General features: G+C 49.8%; 1 protein-coding gene across 2 annotated transcripts; it reads left to right on the forward strand.

Annotated features, from left to right (window-relative positions):
• The first annotated feature begins 1,358 nt into the window (after positions 1–1,358).
• Positions 1,359–19,162, forward strand: HNF4A (hepatocyte nuclear factor 4, alpha). 2 transcript variants are annotated; one of them, XM_010289085.1, is made up of 10 exons: positions 1,359–1,479; positions 5,225–5,399; positions 7,252–7,346; positions 9,833–9,939; positions 12,470–12,625; positions 15,864–15,951; positions 16,443–16,598; positions 16,883–17,119; positions 17,789–17,911; positions 18,658–19,162. In XM_010289085.1, exons 1-10 carry the CDS (start codon positions 1,359–1,361, stop codon positions 18,798–18,800), a joined length of 1,401 nt encoding a protein of 466 aa, XP_010287387.1. In that variant the 3' UTR covers positions 18,801–19,162. The 2 variants fall into 2 exon arrangements, with proteins under 2 accessions (XP_010287387.1, XP_010287386.1); XM_010289084.1 differs by having other exon boundaries at positions 1,365–1,479; positions 17,789–17,915; positions 18,620–18,800.
• The last annotated feature ends 1,876 nt before the right edge of the window (positions 19,163–21,038 follow it).

Below are 21,038 nucleotides of genomic sequence, written 5' to 3' on the forward strand. Positions count from 1 at the left end.
TGGAGCCAGAGACCTTAGCGTCATGTTGTGGCAGCAACGTCACCGTGGCCAAGGTGGCTTAGGGTGCCACTAGGGCTAGGGCTGTATTGGGGTGCCTGGGAAGCACAAATACAAGCCAGCTGGAGCCCAAATCAGCAGCGTGTGGACTCAGTCACCCGCTGCTGGTTGCAAAATCACAGGGATGTTTTCAATGCAGAGCGAGCTGATACCAAACCATTAATTGCTGGTTCTCCTGCGCCATCCAGCCGATGCCGTTCAGCAATCAATTAAATTCCCACTCATTGATCTTGCAATTACATTGAAATATCTTGGTCCTCTCTAAAGCGGAGGAGTGATGTGCCCAGCGTCAGCTGGGGAAGAGAGCACCCAGGTTAGCAAGGAGGAAAGCACAGGCAGCTGCCCAGTACCAGCAGGGTCGGACCCAAGGTCTGGGCGAGGTGGCAGAGCCGGCGGCAGAGAGCTGGCAGCAGCTGCACCTGCAGAAGGAAAAATCCCACTGCAGAGTAAAGCTCTGCTACGTTGTAAAACGCTTAATGAAACTTTCAGGATGTGTCAGTCAAAACCCAAGGCCAGGGGGTGTGTGGCACAGGGTGGCTCCAGCGGTGGGACAGGAGCAGCCCTGGGAATGCCCAGGACACCTGTGCCACCCCCTGGCCCTGCTTGCCAGGGTGAGATCTGTTTATAGGGCACCCAGCCCCTGTACAACTCTCTTTATAGGGAAGTAAAAGAGTCGTACGTCGTTGCTTTGCATAGCAACGTGTAAATTGCCAGGCAGGCGCTGACCTTCTCTGATGGTGAGGGAGAAAAAGGAAAAGGTGTGGGAGGGATGGAGGGAGTGAGAGAAGGGAAAATCAGGAGGAGAAGGCAACTAACAGTGGAGAGGGGAAGGCAATTGCGTAAGTGAAGAGCAACCTTGTTCTCCTGGCATTTTTTTCCACGTTTTCCACCCCAGCTACAATTAAGACCAACACCAGCAGCCGCGCGTCAAGGTCAATAGCCCAGGAAGGTGTTCCCTCATCAGTGAGCGCCTGCTCCCATGGTCCTGCCTCTGCCTGGGAGCTGGGATCGGCAAAGCGCCTCGAGATTCAATAATAAACAGTCAACAAGAATCACTGCTGCTCCACCAAAAAAAAAACCAGCTTAGCAGTGTTCGGCAGTGGGTGAGATGATTAAAGATTAACCCCCTGCCTTCTGCCTCCACCCCTCTGGGGACTATAGGCCTTGAGGCTCAGCAAATCCTTTCAGAGAAATATTTGAAATAAAAGACAACAGATAGGGGACGCAGCGAAGGCAGAGAGAGGCAGAAGGGCCAATAGCCTCGGACAAGGGAATCGGTACAATCTGGCCCGTGTTTGCTGATGATAATGCGCCTTTCCAAAGCCCTAATAGACATGGAGATGGCAGATTATAGCGCAGCGCTAGACCCGGCGTATACCACTCTGGAGTTTGAGAACATGCAGGTGCTGGCTATGGGCAACGGTAAGTCCCCTCCGTCTTCTCCCCTCCATTGTGGTAGGATGAGCCGGGGGCTGCAGGAGGAGAAGTCCCTGGGGCGGCTGCCAAAATGCTCCCGGGGAGGGCTGGGGCACAGCAGGGGTGTCAGCCGGGGGAGTCCCAGAAGCTCACTGTGGGGGTTTCTGCTTCCCCTGGGGAGAAATAGAGGTGGAGGAGAAATGTTGTGCTCAATGCAGGTGGGATGGTGCCCTGCAGCCCAGACACCTCGGGGACGGGCACACGCCAGGAGCTGAGTGCCATCAGGGGTCCCCACCAGACACTCAGCCCAGGGACTGGGGCTGGGGCTGAGCACAGGGGGGTCTCACCTCCCCCAGACCCCAACCAAGAGAAAAGACTATCCAAAAGTTTCTGAGTGAAACGCTGCTGACAGCTCACCAGACATGACTGAGCCCGTAGCTCCAGAGCAGAGAGCCAGTCCCATCCCAGCAGCAGCTGGAGCGAGGTTTTCCCAGAGCAGAAAGCCATTTAGCGCCTGGCAAGGGTAGAAATCACTACGAATAGCGATTCAAGTGCTGCCCCTGCAGCTGCCCCGAGGCCGAGGCCCTTCCCTGTGCAGCGCTGGGGTGCAGGATGGGATCCCCTTCCCTGGCAGTGCTGCGGGGCCAGGAGGCTCAGTGCCCAGGAAGAGGGGGCGAGGGGACCAGGCAGGGACAGACAAGCATTCCTGTCCCCTCAGGAGGGTAGGATCACACTTAACACACCAGCATTTGCAATGCTGGCCCACCCATTTGGGACCAAGGAGTCCTGGTGATTAAATGCTCAAAGATAACAGGAGATTCCTCTCCAAGTCCCCCTAAAGTCTCTCTAAATATGAGCTTAATGACTAAACGAAGCACGCTGCAGAAATGACCCCCCAAGCCCTTTCCTCCTGCCTGCTGCATCACCAAAGCTGCCAGGGCACCCCTGTCCTGGGAGGGCTGTCCCGGCAGCCTGGGCTCTCCCCTCAAAACCCCTGTGGGTCTTCCCTGGGTTACAGACCTGCTCTGTCATGGGCAGAGCGGCTCTGCTGTGCAATAACCCCTGCCAGACAGGGTCTCAGCCCCTTCTCCGCTCCCCAGGCTGGCCCTACCCAGTCAGAAGTCTTGGGGCTGACAGCAGCCCTCTTCAGCTCTGCCGGTGCCCATCTGGACCCTCCGGGACAAGCCCAGGTCTTGCTCCCTCTCCATGACACTCTCCCACCCCACACACAGAGGCTCCTGCACAGGGGGCTGCAACTTGTTCCCCCCGGGACCAGGGACTTCATGGGGCAGAGGGACACAATAATTATGTATGTCGAGATCAGTCATGATATGAAATACACCCTAGAGGTGGAGGAGTCAGGTGGGTCAGGTGGCACCAACACTTCTCCTGATCCTCTGCCCAGCTCCAGACAGGGGCAGGTCTCACCTCCAGGACTGTTGTGTCACTGCCCACACCTCTGCCTGCAAAACCTCTGCCTCCTTAACCTCTGCCTCCTTTCCTGGCCGAGGACTGCAGGAGAGCTCAGCCCCTGCCCTGCACAGCTCCGCAGCTCCAGCCCAGAGGTGCCTGCTCAGCAGTGACCAAGTTTGCTGGTGTCACAGACTAAATGCATCCCATGTTGAGACAGGCTTGGGGACCTCTTGAGGGGGTTCTGTCCTCCTAACACAAGTCTCTACTGCAAGATCTCACCTTTTAAGTAAGATTTCTTCTTTCATCTGTTTACCTTAACTCCAAGTCAGTCCCATTAAACCCACTTCACTGTGGCAGCCAGAAGCCCACTACAAAATAAACTTAACTGGAAAATTATCCATTAGGCAATAATTTCATTGTCGGTTGGCTATTAGACTAGATGTTGTAATTTCTTTGATAGTGGTGCCAGTTCTTCCTGTTCTATGTTCATCTGATTACAGCACAATACACTGCTACAAAGGGATTTATCTGAGCTGTCACAGATACACAAGTAACGTGATTATAGGCAGATCAGCTCTTCCTTCCTCTCCGGTGCAAGTCCCATGTTTAGCTGAAACTGGAAATCTAACTTTCCTTCTGGAACGACCTTCATATAGCTGAGCCCTCGGGATGTGTTTTTAGAGGCAAGCTGCTTGCAGGGACGGGAGACAGCCAGAGCTGGCTCAGGAGAGCTCAGGGCCTCGGGAGCAGAGAGGCACTTTGCACGGGCAGTGCTGAAGGCAGAGGAGTGCAGCTACATGGCAGGGTGTGCCAGGCAAGGACACAGAGAGGCAGCAAACAGACTTGGGAAAGAAATATAGGAGGGACACAAGGAATTAGAAAGAGAGAAAACAGGCAAGGAAATGAAAGCTTCTGCCAGAGCCAGGGAAGGGGCTGGCTCAAGATTTCCCCATGCCAGCTCACTGCCAGGGATCACAGGATTCACTCCAGGTTACTCATGCCAAGGGATGGCTTGAGGAGGCTGTGCAGTGCCTGCTGCAATATCCCTTTATCTGTAAAATAAAGGTTAAAATTGTAGCCCTGCCCCAGGCAGCATTGCCCTGGCCTCCCCCAGCACTCATGCTCTAGCTACCAAAGGCAGCCCTGCTAGGACCAACCTTTTTATAGCACTCAGCCCCCTTTCTGCTGGGTGCCAAATGGGAGCAGCTGTAACCCTCAATTGTGTCCCTACCAAACCCAGAGACCAGGGACCAATAGACTTAGGTATTAAAATCCCAGGAGGTTTCTATAGCTTTGTAGATCCTGGGTATCATTTGTGACCGGGATTTCCACTGAGGCAGGGGAATGTGCCCGTGCTGATACAGGAAAATGTGCATGGGAGGGGACAATTAGATCAACTGAATTAAGGGCTGATCCCTTCAACCTTGAGGTTTGTTTGGTTTGCTGGAGGGGTTTTAGTGTAGATCTTGTATTGTTTTGAGCCTTTCAGATGTCCTTTCCTACAGAGGCTGCAGCAATTCCCCATCTTCCCAAAAAAGCCCTGCAAATGCCAGCCCCCCTTGGTCTGTAAGGACTGTAAAACACATTGTTCTCAGCCATGGTGCTACCAGATTCTGGAAGATACCCAACAGACAGCCTCCTCCATGCTATAGCATCAACCTTTTTTTCTCAGTTGGCTTGATCCATCCTTCCTTGCATGGGTAGTGTTTGCCCACATGAGCTTTCCAGCTGAAGTCATTTGAGTTTGTTGCGCACTTAAAGTCTTGTTCTCCTGAAGAACAGCTATGCTGGCTCGAGGTCCACGCCTGGCAGAGACTCTCTCCAGCAAAGAGAGCTGGCCACTTCATTTTTCTAATAGCATCTGCTCAGGACTATCTTGGGCTCTTTCAGGGCTATAACACAAACACCTCTCTAATAAATCAGCTGCTCACCCTGAGCCGTAATACCTCAGCTTTAACTCTGCACCAGCTTTTTCTCTGGCCATGCTACTGCAGCTACTGCAGCCCAAAGTGTCTGCAAATCCCTGAGGAATTTTGGCTCTGCTCTGACTCCTGCAAATGGGTTTCTGCTTTGTCTGAGGGCACCTCTGGAGTCAGGCCTTTGGGAAGAGCTGTCTCACCCTGGCACACGGGGAGCTTTTGCACACTCAAAATGCAATGATTTAAGACACTCGAAGCACCCACCACTCATTACACACCTCCCTGGCCAGCCCCTGCTGTACAGCCTGGCTGCAGCTGCCTGGTTCCTCCAAATATCAAGCCTCTCACTGAAAACTGAGTTAGGAAATGTTGGCTGTTTGTCTCACCATCTTCTTCTTCCTGTGTCCTTCCCCAAGCAGACACGTCTCCATCAGAAGCATCCAACCTCAACACTTCCAACAGCATCGGGGTTAGCGCACTGTGTGCCATCTGCGGGGACCGCGCCACGGGGAAGCATTATGGGGCTTCCAGCTGTGATGGCTGCAAAGGCTTCTTCAGGAGGAGCGTCCGGAAGAACCACATGTACTCCTGCAGGTAAGGGCAGAGGGGACAGTCCCCAGGAGCTGAACAGCAAAGCCCTCAGAGCACAGAAGCACGGTCCTTCAGCTTCTTCATCCTCCCTGCATCTTCCATCACCCTCCCTGACCTCACCCCCCAGCTGGGAAGGGCCAGCCCTCACTCTAGGATTGCCCTTCAGTGATCACTGGGGAAAGACCCTGGGAGGTCTCACCCTGTTCTTTAGGGGCCAAGCACACGTTCTTGCAAATGGATGTGGCCAACAGTGGATGTGACCAGCAAGCAAGGTGGTGCCAGGGGGGTAAACCTTATTAGAGGGGCTGAGCACTTGCTACTCTGTGCCCTGAGCGCAGCACAAACCCTGCTCACTCCCTGGGGGCACTTCAATGGCCTCCTGTCCCTTCTCTGTCACAAGTTGGAAGTGTGTCTGCCATCTACATAAAATGCTGTCACTACCTGTTACATGATAAAAGAACATCTAAGGACACAAGCTGGGCAGAGTAGCATGCATGTCTCTGCAGATGAGACATGCATGTTGCTCCTGCAACTCAACTCATGCGCTGCACCTTGTGTCAGTGGTGGTAGCCCACGTCTCTCTCGTGCCATCAGTGGCTGTGATGTGCCTGCTCCCTGCTCTGAGCAACTGAGACACAGAGAGTCACAGAGGAAACCAAGGATTCCTCAGCTCAGACTGTCTAAATCACTTGGACTTTTTGAGTGAGTTACTCCTGATGTCCTGATAGCCACTTGGAGAGTGTGAATAGCAACATGACTCTAAAATCTGAGAGACAGAAAGAAGCCCCAGGTTTATGACTGCACATAAAGCACATTATTACTTGCACCCCAGGGTCATTGAGGCTGGCTGCCCAGGGAGACCCCTCCCCACAGCTCCAGTGGGAAAAGCCAAGGTCCCCAGTTCTTTGGAGACTAGTACTTTTATGTCAGTGCTACCTAAATGCTTAAAAAGCTGCTTTCAGGCATCCATTTTGGGAAATCTTAGCTTGGGGCTTTAAAAAGTATGGTAGAAACAAGCCTTTTCAAGAGCTACAGAACTGGGCATGGCTGGGAGACCTTTCCCAGCTCTGTACGCCTTTGTCTTTAGTTTGCAAGTTTGATCAATCAGCAGTAAATTAGAGCAAATTTGCAAGTGAAATTCATGCTGCAAATGGCTACCAGGTTTATGCTTGCATGCAAGAGCCACACACACGAGAGGTCAGTGTTTGCCCCACCATGTGCAATGGATTTGGTGATACAAACATGGAGGGAAGGAGCTGGTTGCTTCCCACGTTCTCTTTGAAGCACAGGTGGCTGCAGAGCTGTCTGCACACCAGTGATGCTGTCCAGAGATCAGAAGCAACCTGCCTGGATCCCAGACACAGCCCTGGAGAGATGCAGGGACTTAAACCCACTTCTTAACCTTACTCGCACCAGAACAATCTTCTACCTTTTTTTTTTAATTCAGAATAAATGCATTCTTCCTTCTAACTGGGATCTAACTTACAACAGAGGCTACCAAGGTGTCTCTGACCCTCCTCACTCACTCTTTTAACTTCACTGAGGCTTGTTAGGCCACCGTGAGCATCCTATGCCTAGTGTTTAGTGAGTAAGACCAGCAGCCTGAGTTCCTGCATGCAACTGTCAGCTCTAGCCCACCTTTATTGAACATCCAGAGGTAGAGCAGGGGGCTGAGATGTTCAATGCAAAGAGGAAACCTCAGGTTAAACAAACGTGGAAATGGGACAAACTGGGGTTTGTTTCTCAGGCTGAGCCTCTGGGAACCTGCTCTGAGCATATCTTGGAGCTTGGAGCTCTGTCTTGTCTAGCCTTCAGGCTCAGTCTTGCTGCTCCTCACACCTCTCTCTCTTCCCAGGTTTAACAGGCAGTGTGTGGTAGACAAAGACAAAAGAAACCAGTGCCGATACTGCAGGCTTAAGAAGTGCTTCCGAGCAGGGATGAAGAAGGAAGGTGGGTGCCGGCGTGGTTCCCCGTGCTCCCCACAGCAACAGTCACGCTGGCTGCGTGTGTTTGAGGAAGCTGTCGCAGCCCAAGGCCAGTCCCTGCTGTGCACACGCTCGCCCAGCCAGCTTAGCCCTGCCTTCCCTCCACAGTGCTCTCCTGTGCACAGATCCAGACCCCCATCACAGGAGGGGTTAGGGAGAGTTTTGGCATGACCCCTGCATGTACCCAACCTGCCGACTCCCACCCATGCGAAGTCATTGCAAGCAGCCATGGTCCCAACAGTTGAGGGCAAAGCATGGGGGCCCTGCGTGCTCCCAAATTCAATTTCAGGGCCCTTTCTCAGGGCACCTCTCAAAATGCCAGCAAAGACAAGCCCATAAAAGTGCTGCATGGCCATGCTTGTGTCCCAGAACTGCCTGTGCTTGTACACACAAATCACACCTGGGGCTTTTCAGCTCACTCTTACTCACACTGACGCACACATCACTGTGCTCCCACATAGCTGGGGCATCTGAGTGATTTGGGAACACTCCTCAACATCAGTGAGAAGCAGAAACTTCAAAGAAGGCAGGCACAATTTGGAAACACTTTGGGAAAATCGCTGTAAGTGCTGTTGTCCTAGAGTCACCATGAAATCCACAGCTGGTCAGGTGAGTCCAGCAAAGGACACAACTGTCATTTTGCCTCTTTTTTTCCTAATGTGCATACAGATTCTTGCTGATCCTCTGCAGAGAGCTTAGTTTTATCTGATACATCAGCCATAGCAAAAAGGTCCCAGAGCAAGGTGGAGCATTTTGACTATTTAACTCCATATGAAACGAGTAAAGATATCCACCCCCCTGCATGGCCCAAGCTCACCCCAACAACTTCCCTGCGTCTGTCTCTGCAGCCCTTCCAGGTTCCCATGACTCAGACACGACAGAACAGGTTTCCTCCTTGTTTAGCCCTCGGTTCTCAGAAGCACTCACAGTGGCAAGGAAACCTGGGGCTGCTGTGGTCTTGCTGGTGGCCCCACTGGTAGCCACACAGGTGGACCTGTTGGTGGAGGGACAGACTGCCAGGAGCAGCCCAGAGGAGCTGCCTGGCACCTTGCAGAGCTCACCCTATTGATGTCTGCAAAGGGACAACCAGGAGGCATCTGGCCCTCTTGTTTCATGCAGAGAAATTAAATCCTGTGCTCCCCTCATTTCACACCCCCTCAAGGAGAAGCTTAGGAGAAAAGGGGTCCTTGAAGACAACAGGGAAGTACCAGCAGCACCTGGGCAGCTTCCCCAGGAACACCAGCCTGTGGGAACACCCTTGAGCAGGAACATTTCTTCCCTGTTAAAGGGGATGAGGTATTGCAAGGAACTTGGCTTGACTTTTCCTGAAGAACATAGGAATCCTCCTCTCCCTGCAGCGCCTGCTCATCCCATGCCCAGAGCTTTGCCGCTGTCTGTTAATATTCAATAGAAGTTACATTAGGTGCATGACCAGCTAATACTGAGCAAACATTTGGAAAACATCATGGCGTGACTGAACTCGGGGGCCTGCTACTGATAACAAGCGGCATAACCTTGAGAGCTCCTATTTACAGCCGCTGACTGCAGGGCTTTTCTTCTGGCCCAGCCTCATTATTGCTTTTTATCAGGTGGATTTATACATTGAGAAAGTATCAATCTAGAGAGCCACCAGCCTAAGGCAGGGACTGTTCTGTTTCCCCTGCCATCGATCAATACGTTATTTGAGCAGATGGCTTTGACTGGTGTGGCCGTGGTGAGTTACACATCCCACAGCCTCGTGGCAGACAGAGGGGCAAATCCTCCCCCTCGGCACTACTGCTTCTGCTCTGGCTGCTGCCACCTCTAGGCTCAGAGCCCCAGTCCTCCTCAAGACTAGACCAAGCAGGGAGGCACATTGGGGTCAAACCTGTCCTGGGACTCTCTTTACAATAAGGTATGAGAGAGCTCTGTTGCTCTGGATAGATAAGTAGGACCTGTTCTGCACTTCCTTCCTTATTGTAGCTTAGACGGAAGTTTTCCAACTGCTCCTACCCAGTGCAAGAGCTTCCCAAACGGAGCTCACAGAAGTCATGTGGGCAGACAAAGAAGCCAAGATACTCGACGCCTCCATTTCATACATAAGCTTTGGGCTGCATGCATGAGCATGGTCACCATTTCAGACCCTGTATCCTGAAATCAAAAAACTTAGAGCCACATCCTTTGAAAGGAAACTTTCTCTTTGAACTCTACAGGATTTGGACCAGGTGTTTCGGTTCTGAAACAACCCCATCCCAGAAAAGCCTAATAAAGCAAATGTGAAAACAGAACCACCAGATGTAGTCAGCTCTCACAGGCATCCCGTCACAAACCAGACACAGCTGCAGCTCTGCCCTGCCAGGCAGGGAAGCTGGGAAACTGCAGCTAAGGAAGGGGAATGCCAGAAGTCTGTGCTATTTTTTCGTGTGCATTGCCATGAATGACCTACAGCTCAGCCAAAATACTCTCTTGCAGCTGTACAAAATGAACGGGACCGAATCAGCACACGGAGATCAAGTTATGAAGATAGTAGCTTGCCCTCCATCAATGTCTTACTGCAGGCAGAAGTCCTGGCACAACAGGTACCTCTTCTTTCTTCTTTGGCAAATACAAAAGCATCAGGTACTATCTGGCCAGTAGGGACAACTGAGTGTTTAATATCTGAGTCTTCAAATTACCACCTCTTTTGTAAGTAACTTATCTGCCAGCTCAACACTGTTTTTTCAAAGGCATTTTTTACCTGAAACCATCCCTTTAATGGTCCTTGGTCCAGAACTCAGTTGTAATAATATGCAATAATCTGTTCTGCTTTGATGGGACACATGAAGGCTGGAGAGCCTGCTGGAAGAAAACAGGGTAGAATCACTGAAATTCAAGGAGCCGGGGCCGCCCAAGCCAGCTGAGGGGGTGGCTTCACACAATCTCCCCTCCCCATCAGCTGTTAGGAACTTCAGATTCTGGCTTCCTGCACAGTTTCACGAGGAATGAGTTTCATGCTTGTTTTATGCAGATATTCTTTCCAGTGTTTGCTTGAAATTCCCATTTCCACAAGCATACTGCCACGACTTACTTCCTAGAGTGTTCATCTGAAAAAATTACTCTGATTTAAGAATTTGGATATTGCAAACAGTGTACATCAGGTCAGCACTGTCTGGGAAGACACGGGACAGGATGGGAACACACAGGCTACAGGAAGGGTTTGTCTGTGAGAACAAGCGATGAGGATGGGGCTGTGCTGGAGGCAAGAGCTGCCACCCTTTGTGGCAGCTGGAGAGAGCAGCACTCCTTGTCCCGGGGAAAGTGAAGAGGGGTTTGAGTTGGCAGTCCATGTTCCTCCTTGCTTCAAAGGTCATATTACCCTGAAGGCTGCCCTGGGAGATGCTCCAGGACAGGACATGTGCTCTGGGCTCCACACGAGGGCTCAGGCTGTAAGGTCCGCTTCTCCAAGGAGGGGATATGCCACAAGGGCCAAGGGCCAATCCTGTACACAAGAAGCATATCCAGTCTCACCCCATGTCTCAACTTGTCCTACGCAGGCCCTAATATATTTATATGTCCCATAAAAATATTGGTGCTGCTCCCAGAGGTGTGAGATCATGGGGTCTCAAGTCACCAGATCTACAAGGGAAGGACATTTGCAGCACTGCAGTGGCATCATACCTGTGGCATCTCCAAGTCTGGAGCAGGGTCTGCTGATAAAAACTACAACCATCGACAAATCCAAGGGAGCTTCTACTCTCCCACAGAGCACAGAGAGACTCATTAAACAAGGCAGGCTCCAGCATGGTAATTGGTAACTTTTATGTGCCTGGCTAATTAGCACAAGATACTGCTGAGGAGCTGCTTTCTCCAAGATCTCAGGTCACCCACTCAGAGGTCTTTATTTATTTGCTAAGCCTTCCGGGCTCTCTGATTAGGGTAATACATGGTGAGATTTTTACAATCTTATTTATTCAATAACAGCTCGAGCACTGGAAAGCTTCCAGGTAATGAAACCTGGGGGAAAAAAAAAAAATGCAGGTGGCATTTGAAATCCATTTCCTTGGGGAGGCTGGCAGAGTCCAAGCTGAAAATGCTGGCAGGAACAGGACAGGAAGAGCTGATGTTGTACAAGAGCACAGAGGGCAGGCGGAGGGCAGCAATGGGGTTGAGTTAATTGCTTACAGAAGCATGAGGATAAAGTAGTGACTAAGGGCAAATTTTTAGATGAGCTGGGTGAGCAGCTATGCATGAGAACCGGGCAGGAGGTTGGGTGCCTGGTTTGGGGGAGATATTCTTTCCAGCTCTGTGTGATGGTACTTCTAGAGTTGTCAGGCTTGTCTTTTGCAAATGAAATGGCCCCATTTGCCTCTGCAATCACAAATAATTCACCATGCAAAAATGCGACCTGTGTTGCGGGCATGTTTGCACATGCGCAGTTTTGCCAAAAAGGGCCTAAAAGCTGGGGGGAGGTGGGAGGTTGTTGTCTTTAAAGTCTGTCTTTAGCATTTCAGATTGGGTAATGTAACAAACATTAATGACCTGGTGCTCACAGAAAGCAATGTCAGACCTAGAAGGCTACCTTCAGCAGAGACTTCTTGTGCTCATGGTGACAGAGCGGAGCAATAGAGCCTGCGTGTCAAAAGCAGCCAAGGCAGGTCTGGCTCTGAAGCAGCGTGGAAGGGGGAGCAGTTCTCTGCCCTTTGGTGGGACCAAATAGCTTGTGCAGCAGCACTGGGTGGACATGTCCTTGCTACTGGTGACGCTGACTGCTACATGAGCCCCTCTGTTCCCTCCTGGATCTTGACTGAGCACATCTGTTCAGTGGGAGGAAGACCTTGGCTTTAGAAACATTTCTTCTGTGCTTTCTAGTCTATTCAGGGCATGACAGTTTACTGAGATGATCCATAGCCTCAGCTCTGAAGTATTTCATGTTCACAGATCCACAGGTTGATCTCGATTTAAATGAGTTTTAAATGAGCTGGGCCACGTATTCTGAGGGCTGGATGTGCAACGGAAAAAAGTAATCATTGATGCTGGAGTCTGCATCAACACAACCCATGGGCTGGGGATTTTCCTGTCTAGGTTTCCTCTGTGGCACTGAAAGCTGAAGGATCTCTTCTCTCCTTCCAGATATCATCGCCAGTTCCTGTGATCAACGGAGACATTCGAGGGAAGAAGATTGCCAACATCTCTGATGTGTGCGAGTCCATGAAGCAGCAGCTACTAGTGCTGGTGGAGTGGGCCAAATATATCCCTGCCTTCTGTGAGCTGCCCTTGGACGACCAGGCAAGTCCCCCATCCACCCCACCTTGCTCTGCCCTGCCAAAGGCAGTGGGGAGCTGAAGGAGAGGCAGCCAGCTGAGACCTTCAAAGAAAATGTGCATTGTCCACTCTGTTATCCTGACTGCTGCAGCTGATTGGGAATGGCATCCATACAATGCCCGCACAGGCCATTTGCATGTGCAGCTAATCAGTCGATGAGCGCAGTCGTGATAACACTGAGCTCAAATTAGGTACGTAATCAGGAGCACATTTTGCACAGGTCTATCAGTCAATTATTAATATATTGTGCAGCACTTTGAAAACCTGAAGTGCTATACAAATACTTAGGGTAATTAGACTTAGTAGGACAGAATTCTAGCCTAATGTCTGCTCAAGTCTTAAAACCAAATCTACCCGACTTTCTTTCTGCTTCTTGCCTGGGGATATGTTGGTATCCATTCTCGTGGTGTGGAATTATTGAAACTAAACACTAGTTTGCTCCCAAGACAGTAAGAAAACCTCTCTTCAGAGTTAAAAAACAGAAATATATTTGCATTTAATGCAAATTACTAAAATGACATTTGCTGATTCCGTAACAAAATAAGCACAGTGGGTTTGAAATCCTCTGTAAAACTATGCTGCAGGATCTCAGGCAGCCTCAAAGAGATACACAGAGATGCCTCTTGTGTAAGTCTAAATTTCAGAGGTCTGCAGCAAGTGTTGCGGGACATGATGTCGGCCCAGCCTTCAACAGCATGTGTGGATGGTGGGGAGGCTCCAGAAAGAAGGGATAGCACTTCTGGCAGTGCCCAGCACAGGTCCTGTCACAGCTAGGAAGGTATTTCCAATCTTCCCAGTGTTCGGTCACAAAACCAGCATGGGTCCTCTTCAGCTAGGATCAGTCTCCATCCATGTTGATCTAGAGGTAATTTTTACATTATGAAGATGATTTGATCCAGCTGATCAAAACCCCCTGAATCCTAAAACTGAGATCTTCAGTAATAACCCAGCAGCACAAAGACCTGGGGAATTCAGTGCTGTGAACACAGAGCATATTTCCCTCTTTACTATTGTGTGCAAGTGCTAAATTGTTTAAAATGGTAAGAAACCTGTTAAACTCCTAAGATAATTAAAATTCAAAAATTATGAAAAACAAAATGGACTTCAATGAAAAATGAGATTTAGACAGCAAACGGGCTGCAGTCCAGCGGAGGCTTGGGCAGCTCTGCATAACCCATTGCACCCATGTGCCATTTGGAACAGAGGCAGTAAACCTGGTTAATAACTCTGCAAACTACAGTAATTTCCACAAGAGCTCATTTTACAATTGTGAGGCTGCAAAATTTCTCAAAGAAGAAAACAAAGCCTAGAGATGACATTGTCTGAACCCTGCCTTCCCACAGAGGAGAGGCTGCTCTCGGCATGTCCCACAGGCTTGACAACTCAGATAGGTCTTCTGTTATGACCAGCCATCCCCCATCATGAGCAGTTCCCAATCTATCCCGAAGGGCTTGAGAGGAAAGACTGTGCTGCATTAAAATTAATCAATTAATGCCATCCATGCTTTTGAAGGATGGTGTAAGAACAGAGGCAGCAGATAGTCAGGGGAGTGCAGGAGGATGGAGAGAAATGCCAGGGAGCAGAAAGAAACAAATCTATGTGAAAGCCAGCTGCCAAAGGGGCATGGAAGCCAGTCAACACATGTCCAGTGGGAATGTTTAATGTTGGGAAACGCTGTTACAATGTCATTAGAACATTGCCTGAGAATGAATCATCTCGACCAACTTTTTTATAGGAACAGTCATACCCAACCCCTCATTCTTCCTCTGCACCAAAATGTTAAAGTCCTGGGTTTGGTGGGACAAAGCCGTTTCATTTCAAAGTTAAAGTTCTGCTTTGTTGTGTTACAACTTTTATATTTATCCTAGTTCACAATGGGATGATCTATCTCAGGTTGATCACTGCAAGAACAAATATCAAATGAGATGGTCTTGCCTAGTTGAAGTAATTTACTTTAACCCCGCTCAAACAAGCAAATTTTATAGAAACAAAAATGGTGGTTTCAAACTGAGCTTTCTTGAATTTGCATTAGGCAGGAAATTTCTGTGATGTGAGGGCTTTGTTTCCCTTGGAACTCACAGTTTTTCCATCCTTCTCAAAGTTTCGTCAGATAGGAAAGCTCAGGTTTTTTGCAGCTCTGGTAATTACAAGCAGCTTGGTTAACACATACGCCCATGTTTGGATAGTGATAGAGAGAAGCTAGATTTTGGCATACAGATAAAGGTTCCCCAGCATCATGTGTGCATAGTCTTTTTGCAAGGACCTCCATTCTGTTTATTTTGCATAACTCTTTTTTCACCCTCTGAAATAAAAAAAAAATCTCTCAGATATCAGCATCTTTTTTAACCAGAGCTCTCTTCTTCGGGTAACACATTGTCCTGGCATTTCTGGTAGGCTAAGACTTCTCTTGGCTTTGTCAGATGCTGAGGGATAACACACTGGAAAAGTGGACCATTCCTATCAGACACACTTTTCAGGATCTCTCCATTAATGTTTAACGATTGTTTTCTCCAGGAGAGGCTTCTGGCTGGACATTAAGAAGCTTCTGTCAGGCTGTCCAATCGTTAACTTCTGTTTCTGCCTAAATCTCTGAAATTCTTAACTGAAGGAGGGCAAAAGATTCAGAACATTCTCAGGAGCCACTGAAGGGTGTAAAATGAAACACTTCAATCATTAATGTCAGGGCAGAAAAACATCCCTTTGGCTTCCCTGGCCCAAATGCCCATTGCTGTGGAGGGAACAAATGACCAGAGGGTGACCCCACCAGCTGTGTGGATGTGGGTCCCCTTGAGCGTGCTTTCAGTGGGAGGCAGGCATGGCCCAGAGGGACAGCAACTGTCCACAGCAGTGGATCGTACTTCTCCTCACTTCCCACGCTGGAGCATGGTCTCTGGTTCTGCCCTTGATAGGAGCTGCCTGCTGGCCTGAGGTCCTGGGACAGGTGGTCATGCTTATGACATGTGCCATGAATATGGGATGTTTCAGGTTCTGTCTATTATCTACTGGTTCTGCTGGATTTATAGCTGTTCACGCACAGGAGTAAAACATTTTTTGACCTCTTTTTTGATTGTGACTGGAGATGGGCTCTCACTCCCCATCCTTGAGTGCAGTACAGAAATGCTAGGCTTTCTTTCTTGCTTACGTGAAATCACAGCCTTGTCTGTCTCTGCATCACGCAAATAACTTTTCCCTGCCCTTGCAGGTAGCACTGCTGCGAGCACATGCAGGAGAACATCTGTTACTGGGAGCTGCCAAGAGGTCCATGGTGTTCAAGGATGTCTTGCTGCTAGGTAAAGAGTGCCCTTCTGCTCCTGGCCCATCTGCTTCTGCAAAGCTTCCCTGCTGGTGTGAAGGGGAGCGTGGTTCAGTGTTTGTGGGCATCCTTTTTGCAAGCCAGTGGCTTAAGCTCTTCTGTATTTTAGCGAGCATAGCACAATCTTTGGGTGCAGCTAGGTCTGGGTGACATTTACATCAAGGCCACGACATGTGGAAAAGTTGGGGGACTATGAACATTCACACTGGCCCCCCTCGGTTTGTGTAAGCAGGCTGTGGTGTGATTGACTCGCTCCTCGCTCAGCTTTTCCTTGCTTGAGTGACTCCTGAGTAAGGAGAGGCTGCTCTGGCAACACAGATCGGCATTTCCGATGGGCTGAGCCAGGGAAGGGATGGAAGGAGGAACTTCTTAAGTCCTCCACCCTCAATCTGGGTTTTGAACTCCTTGCCACCCTTGATAAGTCTTGGGCAATGACAAGGCAATGGTCTTTGTGCTGCTTGTCCAAAGGAAATGACCACATCATCCCACGGAACTGCCCCGAACTGGTGGAGGTGAACCGCGTGGCCATCCGCATCCTGGACGAGCTGGTCCTCCCCTTCCAGGAGCTGCAGATAGATGATAATGAATATGCCTGCTTGAAAGCCATCATCTTCTTCGACCCAGGTATGCTCCAGCTTAGTGAGGGTTACCATCAGAGTGCACTGGTCTGGGTTATGCTGACTAATGCAGGTCCTGAGTTGTGGAAATGCTGCCTAGTCTCCTCTCTGGCCCAAACTGTTCGCAGAGGGAGGGACAAGTCAGCCTAAATAGAGAAAACACGTCCCTTACAGCAGATGATAGACAATCATCTCACAGCTCACCTCAGCCTGCGCCCAGACTTCATGCTACTACTGAAGAGCAGTTCCTAGGGAAGCAGCCTGGGTAGCTTGTTCTGTGGGTTGTTTCAGATGCCAAAGGACTGAGTGACCCCTCCAAGATCAAGCGGATGCGGTACCAGGTGCAGGTCAGCCTGGAGGACTACATCAATGACCGGCAATACGACTCACGGGGCCGCTTCGGAGAGCTGCTGCTGCTGTTGCCTGTGCTGCAGAGCATCACCTGGCAGATGATAGAACAGATCCAGTTTGTCAAGCTCTTCGGCATGGCTAAGATTGACAACCTGCTACAGGAGATGCTGCTGGGAGGTGAGTACTTGAGGGTCCTACAAGAGGCCTCTCAGTGTTCCCTGATCACCATCCCCTTAAGAACCTCTATAGCCATTGCTCCCTACCCAAAAAAGGTGGAGACAGCCTGTATGGCAGGTTAGCCATTGACTCACACAAAATCATCTCCCCTGTCACTGGCAATGGTCCTCCATTTCTAGTCACCAAAAGAGATGCATTAGCTGTGCGTCTGTTCACAGAGAGGTGTCCCCAGCCCTCTGCATGTAGACAAGCTTTGCTGTGTGACCCCTAGACTGCTACCAGCCAGCTGTTTCACTAACCCTCCTCTGTGTCAGAAGGGAGTCATCAAAACAAAAGGGTCTGAAAGGTCAGGTTGAAAGAGGGTCGCAGATTTTCTACTGGGAGCATCCTTGGGACAGAACAAAATGAGAAGTTGCACTGTGCTATTCTTTACGTGGAGGTGTGACTCAAGAGGAGAGGAATATAATCCTGTACAAGAGGAAATGCAGGCAGCGGGCAGGGGTTAGTGAGCCCAAGCATCCATGGAGGAAAATGGGAAGGTTGTGCTCCAGTGACATATGCACAAGCTGATCATGCACAAAGCCTTGGACATTTTGGTGCAGTGGGTCTGCCCATCTGAACTGTCTCCTTCTGTCATCGTGGCAACTAATGTCATATGCACATTTTTAGGCTCATCAAGTGAAACGCCACATGCTCACCACCCCCTGCACCCTCATCTGATCCAGGAGAACCTGGGAACAAACGTCATTGTGGCCAACACAATGCCTCCTCAGATGCACAATGGGCAGATGTGTGAGTATTGCCAAAGAGATAGAGACCTCTCAGGAGAAACGAAGAGCTTTCCAGCATGCCTGTGGAGGTAGTTTCTACCTTGCAAGGAAATTTCCGTGCAAGACAGAGTCTCTGATAATGAGTGTGTGAGAAATTCCTATGCAGAAAGGAGGGAAAGAAAAACAGAGAGGTGGGTTAGATTAGATTAGGCTAGACTGACTGATTCAACAAGATGTTCCCTAGCAGACTGTAACTTTTACATAGCCCTTTAATTTAGGGATGAATGATCCCATCCAATGCCTACTGAAATCACTCAAAAGGCTCCCCTTCCCTTAAATGGTTCAGACACACCTCACTTTGCCCTCTGCAAAAACACAGGAGAATCTGATCCACCACACAAGACCACCACACGGGGCTACTACTTGGGAATTTGGGCTGAGATGACTTCAGCTGACCAGAAATTTTGGACTAGATGACCTTTAAAGGTCCCTTCCAACCCAAACTATTCTATGATTCTATTCTATGAAAAAGTGGCCAGTGCAGGTCAAAATGCCAGCTCCCCTCATTCGATGTTTGTTATTGTGGCTCTTCCAGGGCATCTAACCATGCCTGTATGTCTGGGCTGCCTTGCAGCAAACACACAAGCCATTAGGAGCTATGGTTTTGCTACAGACCCTTTGCTTTGCTTTGCTTACACCTGAACCTGGCACGACTGAGGACAGATCCTAGTGCTGACAAGTCTTCCAATTTTGTTTCTCTCTCTGTAGCTACTCCAGAAACCCCACAGCCATCTCCACCTGCGGGCTCAGGACCAGAGCAATACAAGCTGCTGCCTGGAGCCATTGCAACCGTGGCAAAACAACCCACCTCTATACCACAACCTGCCATCACGAAACAGGAAGTCATCTAGCAATCTGCAGACCAGCCGGCCTCATTTAGAAGACCATGTGGGAGAAAAGCCTGAATTGACTCTGCCACTGTGAAAAGAGAAGCCATCCAGAGGTCCTTGGGCACAAACACATGGACTTGCTTATCAGGCTAGTCTACCACCACCAAAAGCTGTCTTCCTGCAGCTATGGACAGCATGTGCCATGGGCAGCCCCCAGTCCCAGAACTAAGGTTGAAGCCTTACTGAAACCCTCAGGCCTTGTAAGAAGGGCCAGATTTCTGCCTCCCTCCATGAGGAGGTTGCAGTCACCAACGGGGGACAGTGCAGCTGGCTGTTCCCCCATTGCGACCTCTCTGCATTGGTTCAGCACACACCAGACACTGAGTGAATGTGGGCTGTGTGAATGGAGGGCTTCCCTCCTGCAGCCATGCCAGCTCCCTAGACAGTCCCCAGTCCAGCCAAGCTTGATGGAGATGGAAGCATCTCCATGCAGATGATGCGTTGCAGCAGGTGAAGCACATGGGTTTTTCCCAGGCAGCACTGGCAGAACTGCTCCTCAGCCTTGGCTAGTCCCAGGTCTTTGCATGGTGTCACCCTCCAGCAAACTAACCTCCCCAGCTGGGTCTAACAAATCTGTTCAGCTGATATGGGGGCAAAGTCTGGCCCACCAAGACTCTCCACTATTTGGATCCTTCTACCTTTTGAGGGGTGTTGCTATTTCTGTGCCAGGACTGCCCTCCCACCACAGGGCTCAGAGGGGCAACCACTGCCAAATCCTTCCTTTACACCACTACTGCCTGCTTGCTACCTGGGCTGGAAAGTTGGGGGGCCATGGGATTCCAGAGATTTCAGCTAATGGGATGGGGTCACCCCTGTGCAGGCTGGCTGTGAGCAGCACTGCCCAAAATATCACTGGCCCCGCTACTGCTTCTCAGTGGTCAGAAGAAGACCACTGGATGCCTATATGGAAGGAAGCAGTGGGGAAGGACATATGGAGAGACCTGTGAGGGCAAGAAAAGCCTGAGCCTCACAGGTTGGACCAAGGTCTGGGGCTGCCCAAGTGCTGGGAGTGTTGTTACCCATGACCTCAGTTCAGATCCAGCTTTAATGCCAAGATATGCCATATAATCTACTTGTCCAGTCGAATACCACTCCCTCAGCTTAGAGTGAGTGGCTGATAACAAATTTATAAGTCTTTATGACATGATAAGAATTCGTTACAGCTCCTTTAGACCTCAGAGAGTTGAAGGCCAGCAACCTCAAAAACACAATGCTTTGAGTCCTGCAGAGAACAACAGAGGTCAAGGAAAGACCCTGTCTTTTCCAAGCCCCTTGGGTCTCCCCTGGCCTTGGGTCTGCACCCAGCTGCTCTGCTCCCTCCCTGCCACAGTCTCTGTTTCTCTGTGCCTGCCTGTGCCAAAACCACGCAGATCTGACCTTTGGTTTACAGCTGAAACCAGGAAAGGAGCCCTCCTATGCCCAGTGCTTGCCTCTCTGGCTGCCAGCAGGGCTGGAGCTTGCAGAGCCCTGCACAACTTCAGGCCTGAGTAATTTTTGGCAGCACAAGCACAACTCTAACTAACCACAGACTAGGTGGAGTGCAGGTCTCTCAGGAAGATGAAGCTGATGGAACCACAACTGCAGAGAGGTTCCTGGCAGGGACAAATCTGAGCCAGCCCAGCCAGAGGAGCTGCAGGTCTGTCCCTTGATTTCCAATGCAAAAAATGAAACACCTCGCCTTGTGCTGATGGTGTCAGAAGTATTGTATCATCTCTCAACTCTGGTGGCATCATACTGAGTAATTTATTGCAATGATGAATCCAATCATTTTCTGTAAATTATTTTGTAAATCACATTGATTATTTATAATTGGGAGATTAAATGCAACAAACCCCGTAATAACCAGGCTGTCTTTTCCAACTGCAGCAACCTTTTATCCTGTACGTAGAGATACTCTGTGGGCAATCCTTTTTGGTCCATTTGCACCAAGCATTCCTCGATACTGTACATTAATTTTTGCTGGTTACTGCCTTCCAATGGAAACAGAGGAGTATTTCTTCACTAGAGTTTGTATTCATAAAAAAAAAAATAAATGCAAAAATATTTTCTAACTTTTCCCAGACAGATGGATTTCTTTCTTCTGGGAGGATTTATTTTAAATCAGGGGGCTCACCTCCTTGTTGGTCTGAGCACAAAGCATATGTGTATTGAGGAAAAACCACAAACAAGTGTTTGATGCTACTGCCAGTTGTCACTCTT

Source organism: Phaethon lepturus, unplaced genomic scaffold (genome assembly GCF_000687285.1).
Source record: "Phaethon lepturus isolate BGI_N335 unplaced genomic scaffold, ASM68728v1 scaffold19986, whole genome shotgun sequence".
Taxonomy (NCBI): Eukaryota; Metazoa; Chordata; class Aves; order Phaethontiformes; family Phaethontidae; genus Phaethon; species Phaethon lepturus.